The 13,597-nt window shown below is 44.6% G+C and overlaps 1 protein-coding gene across 1 annotated transcript in view; it reads left to right on the top strand.

Moving 5' to 3' along the window:
• Positions 1-13,597, top strand: part of BOC (BOC cell adhesion associated, oncogene regulated) — an 84,885-nt gene that overhangs the window by 67,808 nt on the left and 3,480 nt on the right. The window contains exons 4-13 of the mRNA XM_073577029.1: positions 9,079-9,225; positions 10,326-10,469; positions 10,561-10,854; positions 10,949-11,221; positions 11,311-11,594; positions 11,878-12,037; positions 12,127-12,237; positions 12,323-12,529; positions 13,090-13,271; positions 13,400-13,505. Of these exons, the coding sequence (XP_073433130.1) occupies positions 9,079-9,225; positions 10,326-10,469; positions 10,561-10,854; positions 10,949-11,221; positions 11,311-11,594; positions 11,878-12,037; positions 12,127-12,237; positions 12,323-12,529; positions 13,090-13,271; positions 13,400-13,505 (1,908 nt within the window). The remainder of the gene's footprint in view (positions 1-9,078; positions 9,226-10,325; positions 10,470-10,560; positions 10,855-10,948; positions 11,222-11,310; positions 11,595-11,877; positions 12,038-12,126; positions 12,238-12,322; positions 12,530-13,089; positions 13,272-13,399; positions 13,506-13,597) is intronic.

Here is a 13,597-nt window from a genome sequence, read left to right as displayed (position 1 = left end):
TTTTGACGTCAGAAGTTCCTTGGAATGCCGATCAGTCTGTGGTTTTCCCCTCCGGCTAGGAATGGGTTAGACAAAGGTGATTGAATTTTGACAATTTCATGGATTGCAGCTGTGAGACCCTTCCCCAGAGCTCAGGATCAGTAACAATGCTGTATGCAGGTGAACATACCAAGAACTATATCCCCTGGAGAGGGAAGTACATAGGGGTGGGGGGGTTAAAGAGCCCCCTCTGTCATTAATCCCTGAGAGTTTTGGGACTTGGCCCAGGCTAGGAGAGTGGGATAGAGTTTCTGAAAACACATTCCTGAGCAGAATAGGGGTAGTGTTTTTGCTTGAGAGTTGATAAATGAGCATGCAGAGGATGGGTGGGGGGACATAGTTTTAATGAGAGATATGATTACACAGGAATGGAGGCCTATTTCAGTTAACTCATCCATTGCCATGACTCTTGTGTAAATCCAGCACATGTGCACTATATATACTAGAGATATAATGACTATGGTTATATCCCTTTAAGAATGGAAATGTAGAGTGAGATGAAAATTTGGTACCGTTGCAATCGATGGGTCTGTGATTTAGAAACTGTATTGTTTTTAGACTGTACCTTGATTTGTTTCTACGTTGTTGTCTTAACTGTTATGACATGCTAGAAGTTTGGTAGAACAATATGATCCCTTTAAATGACTTGATCCCACTTTCCCTCCATCTTAAAACATTTATCTTTACATTCATATTCATACAGAGAGCCCCTTGTAAGGTAGAATAAATGGTCCATGACGGCAACCTTGATGGTTTCTCCTTCTCTTGCATTGTCTACATCCCCATGGCGGTCCCTTCAAAATGACTTGCAAGCTCTGTTTTTCTTTGCTGTGTGCATGGCAGAAATGCCGCCACAGAAGAGAAGGAGGCTGAAGGAAACACAAAGAACCATTCTTCCCAGAGCAAGGCCCATCAGCTTACACACCTATCAGGTTTTCGGGAGTCAGTCTCCAGAGCCCTTAATTGAGATGAATTTTCTTAAGGTATGGTCCAATGTAAATAGCAGATGCAATGACTTTCTTCCTGGCGGCCTGGAATGCCGAACTGTGATGGGGTAATGTCCCTCTCTCCGAGGGGTTCAGCTTCTCTGCGTATAAAATATGTACATATTTACTAGGAAACCTTTTGACTTCTGGTCTCGATTAGTCCAGGAGTTTCATTGCATGACATCGTTCACATAAATGAAGCAGCAAATGAGTTTTACATGAAAGGTCTTTTTGCTTTTGACCATGTTTTTGCAATAATAACATCTGTTACAATGATGGAGGCAGGTAGTCAAGAATAAAAGTTGAGTTCTCTTTCTATGAAGTGAGAGGCATGTGCCCAAGCTGACAATAGGCATTCATTTCATGGATGCTTTGGGGGTGCCAGTGAAAAAGGAGGCAACTTTGCAACTGCTCTGGTTGGTGCGCAGCTGGGGAGCATGTCCGTACCCTCTGTAAGCTCTTGGGCATTCCCATTTTTAGTCCCCACCACACACCGCCCGAAAAAGAAACAGATCGATTTGGAATTGTAACGATCAGAAGGGATTTAGCAATTGTAAGTTATTTTATATTGTTCTATGAAGGAAAGAATGTAAGAACCAGCAATGATGGGATTTCTTCCTGCTCTGCTCACATCGGATGAGCCCCTCCCGGGGTCCCACGTCACTGATTCTGAGAGAAATTCCTTTCCTCTGATCTGGACACTGATAAATGTATCAACACCGCAGACTGGACGAAGAAAGAGTGAATCCAGGGGGGGATACTGGGACAAAATGACGCTCGGGGTCCAGGATAATGACACTCGGGGTGCAGGATAATGACACTGACACTGGGGGTCCAGGATAATGACCCTGACACTCGGGGTACAGGATAATGAAACTAGGGGTCCAGGATAATGACACTGACACTGGGGGTCCAGGATAATGACACTGGGGGTCCAGGATAATGACACTGGGGGTCCAGGATAATGACACTGGGGGTCCAGGATAATGACACTGGGGGTCCAGGATAATGACGCTCGGGGTGCAGAATAATGACACTGACACTGGGGGTCCAGGATTATGACACTCAGGGTCCAGGATAATGACGCTCGGGGTCCAGGATAATGACACTCGGGGTCCAGAATAATGACACTCGGGATCCAGGATAATGACGCTCGGGGTCCAGGATAATGACGCTCGGGGTCCAGGATAATGACGCTCGGGGTGCAGGATAATGACACTCGGGGTGCAGGATGATGACACTAACACTCGGGGTACAGGATAATGACACTCGGGGTACAGGATAATGACACTCGGGGTCCAGGATCATGACGCTCGGGGTCCAGGATAATGACGCTCGGGGTCCAGGATAATGACGCTCGGGGTCCAGGATAATGACGCTCGGGGTGCAGGATAATGACACTCGGGGTGCAGGATGATGACACTAACACTCGGGGTACAGGATAATGACACTCGGGGTACAGGATAATGACACTGGGGGTCCAGGATAATGACCCTGACACTCGGGGTACAGGATAATGAAACTAGGGGTCCAGGATAATGACACTGACACTGGGGGTCCAGGATAATGACACTGGGGGTCCAGGATAATGACACTGGGGGTCCAGGATAATGACGCTCGGGGTCCAGGATAATGACGCTCGGGGTCCAGGATAATGACGCTCGGGGTCCAGGATAATGACGCTCGGGGTCCAGGATAATGACGCTCGGGGTGCAGAATAATGACACTGACACTGGGGGTCCAGGATTATGACACTCAGGGTCCAGGATAATGACACTCGGGGTCCAGAATAATGACGCTCGGGATCCAGGATAATGACGCTCGGGGTCCAGGATAATGACGCTCGGGGTCCAGGATAATGACACTCGGGGTCCAGGATAATGACACTCGGGGTCCAGGATAATGACACTCGGGGTGCAGGATAATGAAACTCGGGGTGCAGGATAATGACACTCGGGGTCCAGAATAATGACATTCGGGGTCCAGGGTAATGACACTCTGGGTCCAGGGTAATGACACTCGGGGTGCAGGATAATGACACTCGGGGTGCAGGATAATGACACTCGGGGTCCAGGATAATGACACTCGGGGTCCAGAATAATGACATTCGGGGTCCAGGGTAATGACACTCTGGGTCCAGGGTAATGACACTCGGGGTGCAGGATAATGACACTCGGGGTGCAGGATAATGACACTCGGGGTGCAGGATAATGACACTCGGGGTGCAGGATAATGACGCTGACACTCGGGGTCCAGAATAATGATACTCGGGGTCCAGGATAATGACACTTGGGGTACAAGATAATGACACCGACACTCGGGGTGCGGATCATGATGCTGACACTCGGGGTACGGGATAATGACGCTGACACTCGGAGTACAGGATAATGACGCTGACACTCGGGCTGCAGGGATGTGTTTTGGGTACATCTGTGCTGTAGACTTGGACGTCTCGCTCTTCTTTAGCTTTGTCTCTTACTGATGTAGAGAAGATTTCCATCGTTAGCTGATGTTAAAGCTGAAGATTAATTTGTACATGTTTCTCCGGCCAGAAATCTTTTCATTTCCTGTTTCTGGAGTCGCGGATTCTCTTCTGTTTCTTTTGTAGTTTATTAACTTTCCAGCCTGAATATTGCAGTGAATCACTCAGGACACGATGGAACATTCTCCTTCTTATCTTTATATCATGGAACTTGGAGAATCCGACAATCAGTATTTACAAATATTTTTGCCGTCACAATTTTTCTTGTTGTTTTCTGCTCACGATCTTCTGTAATTTGGACCCTTCCACTTTACGACTCGTCGCTGTTCGAGACCATGAGGAGTTAACTTCTGGCACCATTCGGCTGGGTCCACCCTGTCTTAAAGGATTAATCCATTTTATTTTCCTTCTTGAATTTAGGTGCAGGTGTAAAAAATTCCATTAACGTTAAACATTGAAAGTCATTTTAAGAAATGTTATGAACTCGCCTGGGTCTGGCAGCCGTTTATTACTTAAAAAAAAAAAAAGATTTTTTTTTCATGTTTTTCCAGCCTCCTCCATCCCAAAAAAATCTGAATGCTCAAAAGCCGAGTTTGTTCTGGGCTCTGTATTTTGGAAAGATGGGAGACAAGGGAGGAGGATAATTGCCTTAATCAGATGGTTTGAGGCAGCGAGAGATTATCATTAGGAGCACAAAAAAAAAGCAAAATCATTCTGTACATTGAGGCCTCCTCGTGTAATGAGCAGAACAGGTTCATGTTAATGATCCTCTCATTAAAGTCATTTCCTGGACCAACCCCGTAATTCACCAATAAGTGGCTCTATTGATTGGTCTCGTTGAAGTCGTAATCACACTACATCTTCTTCTTCCTGCCTGGAAAAATTCCACCAAGTTATGTTAGAATATAAATATCGGGAGACTTGGAAGAATCATTTTGGAACTTTCTAGAAGGTTGGGAAAAAAATAAAGCTAAGATGTAGAAAAAATGGCAACAATAGGACATTTATAAAAGTCTACTGTACGGGAGCCAAAACAAGTCGCTAAAAAGAAGTCCACTTTACCGCATGGTGCACAAGAGAATGTAGACTTTATGGCCGCTTGGACTTTCTTAGTGGTCCACTGATGGGAATCCTCAAAAACATTAATAGAAACAATCCAAAAACTTTGACACATTGGTGAAAAGGTTTCAGGGATTTGTCCGGTCCTAAAATTTAGGGTCTTGGCATCAGGACCTTTGACGCTCCCGAAAGGTACTATTGTGAAATTTCCATCACTGCAACCCTCAGACGTCTTCTTCTTACAGCTTCTTGAAATGGATCGTTTCTGAACCATGTCCTTGATGTCTAATTTTTTGTGTTGTTTTCCATGAAATGTCTTCTTACTGGTTAACTGGATTCTGGAAGGGTCCAAAATTAGCTTCTAAGATCTACAGTAAATTGGTTATGTTTAGACGTATTGGAATTATTTTCTCTTTCTGTAGCCAAAACCCGATCCATATCTGCTTGGGGATTTTGGGGTCTATTGACCATTCGTGGGCTTGTTTGAGAATGAGTTTGTGAAATTGATTCTACTTGGGTCAACTTTATGAAATAAAAGAACAATATTTTTTTTTGTTTCAAACCATCACAGGTAAAATTTGAGATTGTGGTTGCCGACCAAACAAACAATTGGCCAAATAAGTCTGCAAGTAGGAAACTTTAGCGGCCACTATGTAATCTCTGAAGGACGTATTAAACACATTTTAGTTTTCTGAGTTTATTATTTAATGAACTTCAGCTCGATCTTGAGCCATGGTGACTTGATGGATGAACGATCTTTAGGAAGTTCGATCTTGAGCAAGCCCAGATAGGTCCACCAGAGTCTTCTCCACCGTTATTTTGACCGTAACGAGCCATCGGATTGCTTCTTCCCTGTGTTCCTTCTTTTCATCCTAACATCATGTCCTTCTCCAGTGATTGCTCTCTTTGTATGATGTGTCCAAAGTAGGCAAGTTGTATCTTGGTGATCCTTGCTTCGAGTGACATGTCTGGCTTGATTTGTTCCAAAATTGAGTTGTTCTTCTTGCCATCCGTAGTATTGATGACTTCTTCAGCACCACATTTCGAAGGCATAGGTTCTTCTGCCTTGTTTCTGTATCGTCCAGGTGTTGTAAGAACATCTCTCAGATCGAAGGAACCCAATTTTAGAAACCTTCACCCCTCTACCCCACGTATTGAAGTTGCCGAACGCTTGTTGTCTATAGTAGATCTTCTTTTTCCCTCCACCTTGTGCAGAACATTGCTGAGGTTTTTGTTAATACCAGACACTGAGCAAAGAAGCCAAGTTACCCAGAATTAACTCTTTTTTTTTTTTTTTTTTTTCTTGCACATTTTTCCTTTTCATGTGTCCCGAGTTTCATCTGGGTTTGTTTTTCCGCCCTGAGAAGAGAAAATAATAAAACAAAAACATTAGGAGAGAAAAATGAGAACTTGGAGCTATTATTTTTTATTTGCTTGATTGGAAAGTCAGAAAGTTACATTCCTGCTCGATGATTAAAGGTGAAGCCTGATTACTCTCCAAAGGGGCTTTTATTTTTCCTTAAATGCCTGGATTAAATGCTTCTCTCCCAATTTATGTCAATTTCTTGCTTGTTGAGCTGAATGTTTGCTTATTGCTGAATAGTTTATTTTTAATATTCCTCTTGACTATTTTAATTTTTTTTAATGTTTCTTTTCTATGTGATACAGAAATGCTTTTTGATGTGTAATTTAATGAAACCATTTTTAGCTGATAATCCATTGTCCATGATTACTGGTTCATTTACTGTCAGAAAAAAAAAATAAATCAATTTGTACTTTATGGAATCTTTTTGACCTGTTGAGGTTATAGTGGAAAAAATACATTTAGGAGATAAAATTGGTTAATTTGGCGGTGATTTGACACCTGAAACTCCTGCCAACAACCAGAAGAAAAGAACCATGGTACTTTATAGCCATAACTAAAGAACCTCAGAAATTGCACTGGAAAATGCCCACCAAGGCCAAAGGTGCAGCTCTCTGATGCCAAAATACACAGTTTGATGTAATTTCCCTTTTAAGCGCTATCCAGTTGGCAGGAAATGACTGCGCTGACACCATAGGAGCTCACATTATTCCCCGGCTGCTTTTGCTTTTTCAGACTGGCTTCATGTTCTTAATTTCTCGTTATCTTTAATTAAGTTTCCTTTACCAGCCCTCCTCCTTTATTTGATGACCTTTTTCTCTCTTTTTTTTTTACTTTCTGGATTTTGAGGGTTTTTGAGTTTTGATCTTTTTCTTTGTGGCGTTGTTGTAGAGCGTTGAGTTTTGGGTGATCTGCGGCTTCTCCCATCTTCCAGGAATAACACCACAAAGCAGAATCTATAGCAGACAGTTCACAGCTGAACTTTGTTTAATAACCTCGGACTTGAGATGCAAAAAACTTCCGAGTCCCATATAGAACAATCCAGAGGAGGAAATGTTTAAGACAAAATCTTAAGACTGTAAGAAATCTATCGATTTATCTCCTGAATACCAGATGAAAATTTTCTCTAGAACATTCTGTTTGCATCTCAGAACTTCTTTACGGTTTCTCATGTTGCATCTCCTTTAAAGGTTTATCGTCTTCTTTTTCTTCCACTCTTCTTAGCACAATTGTCTTCTTATGATCTGGTCATTGGTGGACAGATGGCCTTGACTTGGTCAAGGCTCCATTTGATTGTTTTATACATCGTCCTTAAGCTCCTAGGTTGAACGATGTTGATATGTAGGTCATGAAGAACCTTTAACATGGTTCTTCACTCCTCATCCTTGACCATTTTCCTCTTCGTTTTGGTTCAATGATTTCGATATCTAGGTCATGAAGAACCTTTTGACATGGTTATTTATTCTTGACAATTTTCCTCTTCTATGATCTCTCCGTAAGCTTTTGGAAAGGGTCATTGATGTCATTATCTAAGGGTCATGAAGCACCTTTGAGACGGTTCTTCAGACTGCATCCTTGTCCTTCTTAGACTCTAGTAGTAAGGTTACTAATCTTAGCATATTTAGATAGATACTTATTTTTTTTTTTATGTTGTACGAGAACACCCAATTTGCACAAGACCATCTAGAACAAGACAGATGGAGACCATGAGAACTTCATATCTGAAGACCTGCACACAAGCTGTGACCACTGTGGTCAAAGTTTTGATGGACTAAAGAACTAATATTTTGGCTAGAGCCAATCCAGGATCTTTGTTGCCTCTGAACGCCGGGCCAATTTCTGACGTCCTTGGTTTGTTTTTGCTGCTTTTTCTCCAGGCTCTGGTCCGATGTTCTGTTTAGTGAAGGATGTAATATGTTTGTTACAATTGACACTGTTCTGCTGTCAGACTAGTAAACACCGGCTTAGCGACATTCCACTCGGAGCTCGATCCCAATGTTTACATTCGATGGGCGGCTGTCGAAGCCTTGATCTCCCGTAGTAACGTCTGTCTGTATCTTAAGGACGTACACTCTTCTAGACCGCTGAATCTTTTCTAAACCCTTTATACCGGAGAATTCTTGCACAATTTTCTGATTATTTCATTTCCTGACAAAGAGAACTTTTGTTTTTTTTTCTTCTGTAATTTTTTTTAAACCTTTAATTCAAAGCAGAAAGTCTCTTACTTGTGTCGGGTCATGGAGCAATGTGTGTCTAGAATGGAGAAGCCACTAGGGATGTATGAAGCGTATGTTGGCCAGGAGCTTTGGCTTCTCTCTCTCGAGCTCGTTGGCCTTGCTTCTCGCCTGCTTTCTGTCCAGGCACAGGAAGGAGAAAAAAAAGAGAACTCAGCTGCCAGTTCTAGAGAGGGAGAAAGGGGTTGGATGTGACTGGAAGGGGAGACTGTTAAATTGGGGACCCGGCCAATGATGACAGAAAAAAAATAAAAACTCTTGAGTGTCTGAGATGTGTATAGGGGCCGAGGAGAACAGGCCTGTGATTGATGTGAGCTGGCTGATCGGCCCGAGCCTGGAATGTGCGCTGGGAGATTGCTAGAAAAACAGTTCCTAATGGATTTCTCAAATGTACCAGTATGAAGCCTGGGCCAGAAACCAGAGCCAGCTTAGCCCGATTTTTCCATTCTACAGAAAAAGAGACCCTCCTCGTCCCTCCTCAGAGATTAACTACTTGTTATCCAAGCTTTCTTCTGGAAATCTCTAATAGATGGCGACTACAGCCTGTTTTATTTTATGTGATGTCATCGAAATATCCAGATTTTTCAAAATTATTCTCATGAAGTTTCCGGTTGATTAAATCTAATTCCAGAGCCACAGTACAGACTGACAGCAAGGAGAAGCAGCAGAGAGGTGGCAGATTGTAAAAAAGTTGAAAAAAAAAGTTTTGAAGTTCTACTGAACTTGGTACAACTATGAGAACATTGTTAATATACATTTTCTTTTTATCAAACTGTATAATAACACGAGAGGTAATGATGTTACTGAGGCGTTGGGCTCTCTGCGCCGGTGCTTCGTACATATCTGTTGGTCAGATTCTCCTCTTTAGACCGCGACCTGGACTAATTATAATATTATGTCATTTTGTTTTTACAGATCTGCAGGATTTTAAGTTTGACACCCAACACGACATCGAAGTGGATGAAGGAAACACGGCGGTCATCGCCTGTAACCTGCCGGAGAGTCACCCCAAGGCGCAAGTGCGGTACAGCGTCAAGCAGGAATGGCTGGAGACGTCCAGAGGTAGGGAAGGGAGTCGACCTTCTGGAGTATCTAAGTCTCCATCTGCCAAGCTGTGTATGTAATCCTGTAATGTGTGATACTATCTGGTGAGCCGTGTATCTAAGCCTCTCACTGCTGAGCCATGTATCTAAGCCTCTCATGTGAGATTCGTCCTGGTGCTCTTAGCCGGGTGTCAGTTGAGCTCGTCTTGGCCCCGCAGCGCAGGACACACCTCATCTGCGGTGAACATGTCCGGAGCTGCAGCCGCTGCGGGCCTGACAATCCTCGCTGATCTGGAAAGTCATAATACTGGAAGAGGAGAAACGTTTGTCTCCAGGTGACGGAGCCGCCCCAGGCTGTACCGCGTTCTGCTCCGTCTGCAGCACCCTAGAGCGCAACCTGTCAGATCCACTCAGCTTTAACACATTCACCACCTACATAAAATGGGAAATAATGCGTTTCTGTTATAATAGAGCGATGGAATACATACCGTCCCCCTGTAGTCTACTGATCATGAACAGACATTAAGAGGTTAACCTCACAGTCATTGCTGGGATTAGGAGGGCTCGGACTGGCGGTATCAGGTCTCGGAATGTCAGCCTTTGTTAAGCTTCTGGTGTCAAATAAAAATTAAATAATAATCCCTCAGGCAGCACAGACAATGTGATCCTTACCTGCTGTCACTTCACACCGACGCCATCCAGGGGCGCGCAAAAACAATATAAGGGGAAAAAGGGGGAGAGATGGCAGCATAAACAGGCACAGTACAAGTCATACAGGTTATATAATATGAGGCCGTGTCCGGAGCCTCTGCTTATGATGATGGTGTATGGTGTCCAATCAGAGAAGAGAACAGCATGTTCGCAAAAGTCCAAGCTTGTCCATGAAAAAAATTAAGGTCCAAGTGTTATGAGACCCCTCTCAGGTCTGTTTAATGACCAAGTGGTTCCTAGTGGGTGGGTCTTATATTTCCAGGTCCCTTATTGGTGCTTTGTGTGCTTGAATAGGACATTGAATGAATGTGGTGGTGCCAGGTATTGTGATGTTAGTATTACCTGGGCACCCATCCTGTTTTCAAGTCTTGAATGTTGGGTTGACTTGTCCTTTCCTCGTGCCTACAGATAACTACCTTATTATGCCCTCGGGGAACCTACAAATAGTGAACGCTACCCAGGAAGATGAGGGAACATACAAGTGTGCGGCGTACAACCCGGTGACTCAGGAGGTGAAGACATCGGTGTCCAGTGAACGACTTCGCGTTCGACGTAAGTGAAGATGACGAATCGATGAGAAATCTTAGAACGCGAGTTTTGCTAGGTTCTAATGTTCTTTATGTCCATTATTGCCTGACTGTAGGCTCAACGGCAGAAGCCGCTCGTATAATCTACCCACCAGTGGCGCAAACCATCATTGTCACCAAAGGACAGAGCCTCATTCTTGAGTGCGTAGCAGGTGGAATGCCACCACCTAAAGTCTCCTGGGCAAAAGATGGAGCCGATGTCATTGGTCAGAACAAGACTCGTTTCTTGCTCACCAACCTCCTCATAGAGGCCACTAGTGAGGAGGATTCTGGGACATACACCTGTACGGCCAACAATGGGATTGGAGATGGAGGATCAGCCTTCATCTTCTATAACGTACAGGTTTTTGGTGAGTTTCTAGATCGGTGGAGCTCAGTGATTTTGACCACACTTGCTTCAAGGACCATGATATTTCATGATGTTTTGTAACATTTCTCCTTTAGAACCACCAGAGGTCGACATGGAGAGCTCCCAGCAGATGGTCACCTGGGGTCAAAGTGCAAAGTTCACATGCAATGTTAGGGGTAATCCTCAGCCCTCGGTGGTTTGGTTGAGAAATGCCATGCCACTTCTACCTAGCTCAAGGCACAAAATTTCCAGGAGGATCCTACGGGTGAGCAGTGTGGGGCCGGAAGATGATGGTATCTATCAGTGTGTAGCAGAGAATGAGGTTGGGAGTGCCCAGACACTGACTTTCCTAATGACCTCAAGGACAGGTGAGAAATAGTTGTGTGGCCCTGAAATTTGACAGGTTGATGAAAGGTCTTCATTCTTCATTGATCTCCATGCTATATTTTATATCTAGGAGCTCTACCAAAGCTGGCATCGGAAAGGGACACTTTTCCTCCAACTGCGCTTCCGATTCCAGATGACAAACAGCTGCTCTTGAAGGCTCAGCTGAAACCAAGACCTCCCACCCTAGGGTCACCGATGCCGTGTTTGCTTGACAAGACCACTGTCTTCCAGCCTGAAGCTCCAATCATCCTCAGCTCCCCTCGGACCTCGAAGACCGATTACTACGAACTGACTTGGAAACCCCGCCACAATGGTGGAGCTCCCATTCTGTTCTATACCATCAAACACCACAAGGTAACCAGAGAGGGAAGAATTCAGCCGCTTGATCTGATCCATTCAAGGAGTGAATGGATTTGCCAAATGAATAACTTTTAGTTTTATAAAAACACCTGCTGGTAGTTTTAGTGGATCCTAAACTTTGAACCCCACCTCATTAATAAAACAAAGATGCAGAGGAACCTGGCATGGCTCCATGCACTCACCCTGGTCCCTTCAAATGTTCTACTGAACGCTTGGGGTCACCAGAGCGGATCTTGTCTTCATATTTCCCATCTGACATTTCCAAACTTTGCACCAGGTGGTCAATGCCACAGATGAATGGACGGTGTCCTGTGTTCCTGGAACGCAGCATCGGCAAATACTCACCAAATTGGACCCTGGCAGCTTGTATGAAGTGGAAATGGCAGCATATAACTGCGCTGGGGAAGGACAGACGGCCATGATGACCTTCCGGACAGGTGACTCCCCCTGATTTTTAGTATTTGTCTATCAATTTTTTTGTGAAACTATGGACATGAAATAATCTTTGAATTTTTTTTCCTTGTAGGTCGACGTCCAAAACCAGAGATCATTGCCAGTAAAGAGGTTCAAATCCAGAAGGATGATCCTGGGACGAGCACCATCAGCAGCGTCCAGTCAGACAACAACCGGCTGTCCCGTAAGTAAACTGATAAATGTCTGTGAGTCTGGACTGATAAAAAATGCGATGTGGAACAATGGAGCAATTTCCATTCTGATTACAGCTCCTGAGGCTCCGGACCGACCCACCATCTCCATGGCTTCGGAGACATCCGTATTTGTGACGTGGATCCCGAGAGGTAATGGCGGATTCCCCATCCAGTCTTTCCGAGTAGAGTATAAGAAGCTAAAGCAACCTGGAGACTGGATCCTGGCCACCAGTGACATCCCACCGTCAAGGCTGTCCGTGGAGATATCAGAGCTTGAAAAAGGTAAGTAAAGGAGCCATTCACGTTTTTGAAGTAGGAGACAAAGTCTTGAAGGCTTATAGGGTGACGAGTGGTCAGAGGAACCTCATGGACGGAGCTGCCCTTTTGGACTAAACTCCTCCAGTGACGATCACATCACTGCCCACGGGTATTGATTAAAGATGAGCAAATCGATTCTCAGGACTGTGGTCTAGCGGTAACATCATCAGCCTGTGGCCACTGCTTGGATGCCCTGTGAACCTCCCCCTAACTGTCGACATCGCCGACGTTCTTCTGATTAGTATGCCCGGTGTGACGTCATGCATGTATCGTGCCGCTACAATGACATCACACCTGGGAGATTTTCAGGGTTCCCGTCCGGTGACCACAGACTGCTGATGTTACCATCAGACCAGGGTCCTATTTGCTCATTTCTGTTACATTTCGGGGATATGAGCAGGAGACTTCCGGTGGAAATTTTGTAAAAGTTTACATTTTTTTGATCTTGTGATCATCCTGCATTGATCATATTACATAATGAAGTTTCCGGGTGTCTTATCGTCTGCATTATGTTCTTTCTTCAGGAACCGGCTACAGATTCAGGGTGAGAGCACTGAATATCTTAGGAGAAAGTCAGCCCAGTGCGCCCTCCAAGCCCTACATGGTGTCGGGGTACAGCAACCGCAACTACGAGCGTCCAGTCACCGGGCCGTATATCACTTTCACTGAAGCCGTCAACGAGACCACCATTATGCTGAAATGGGTGGTAAGTGTCCTGCCCGGTAGCAATGGGGGGTGGGGTGCACATATGTGCTGCCCCCTAGTGGTCATATAATAAGGACTATAATTCTCATCATCTATGTAGTCATAGTCCAGTCTTCCTTCTTTACGTAGTACTTCCCGGCGAGTAACAACAACACCCCAATCCACGGCTTCTACATCTATTATCGCCCCACGGACAGTGACAACGACAGCGACTACAAGAAGGACATGGTGGAAGGTGAGTGGCGATGTCCTCTGCTGCCCACAGGTACCACCAGCCTGTCACGGGATCACTCTCTATGTAATGCTAGTGTTGGTTTCTCCACTAGG

Source organism: Dendrobates tinctorius, unplaced genomic scaffold (assembly GCF_039654945.1).
Source record: "Dendrobates tinctorius isolate UK_male_01 unplaced genomic scaffold, ASM3965494v1 ptg000054l, whole genome shotgun sequence".
NCBI classification, from domain to species: Eukaryota; Metazoa; Chordata; class Amphibia; order Anura; family Dendrobatidae; genus Dendrobates; species Dendrobates tinctorius.
Note: the sequence above shows the minus strand (reverse complement) of the source record. Positions and strands in the feature narration are given on the sequence as shown.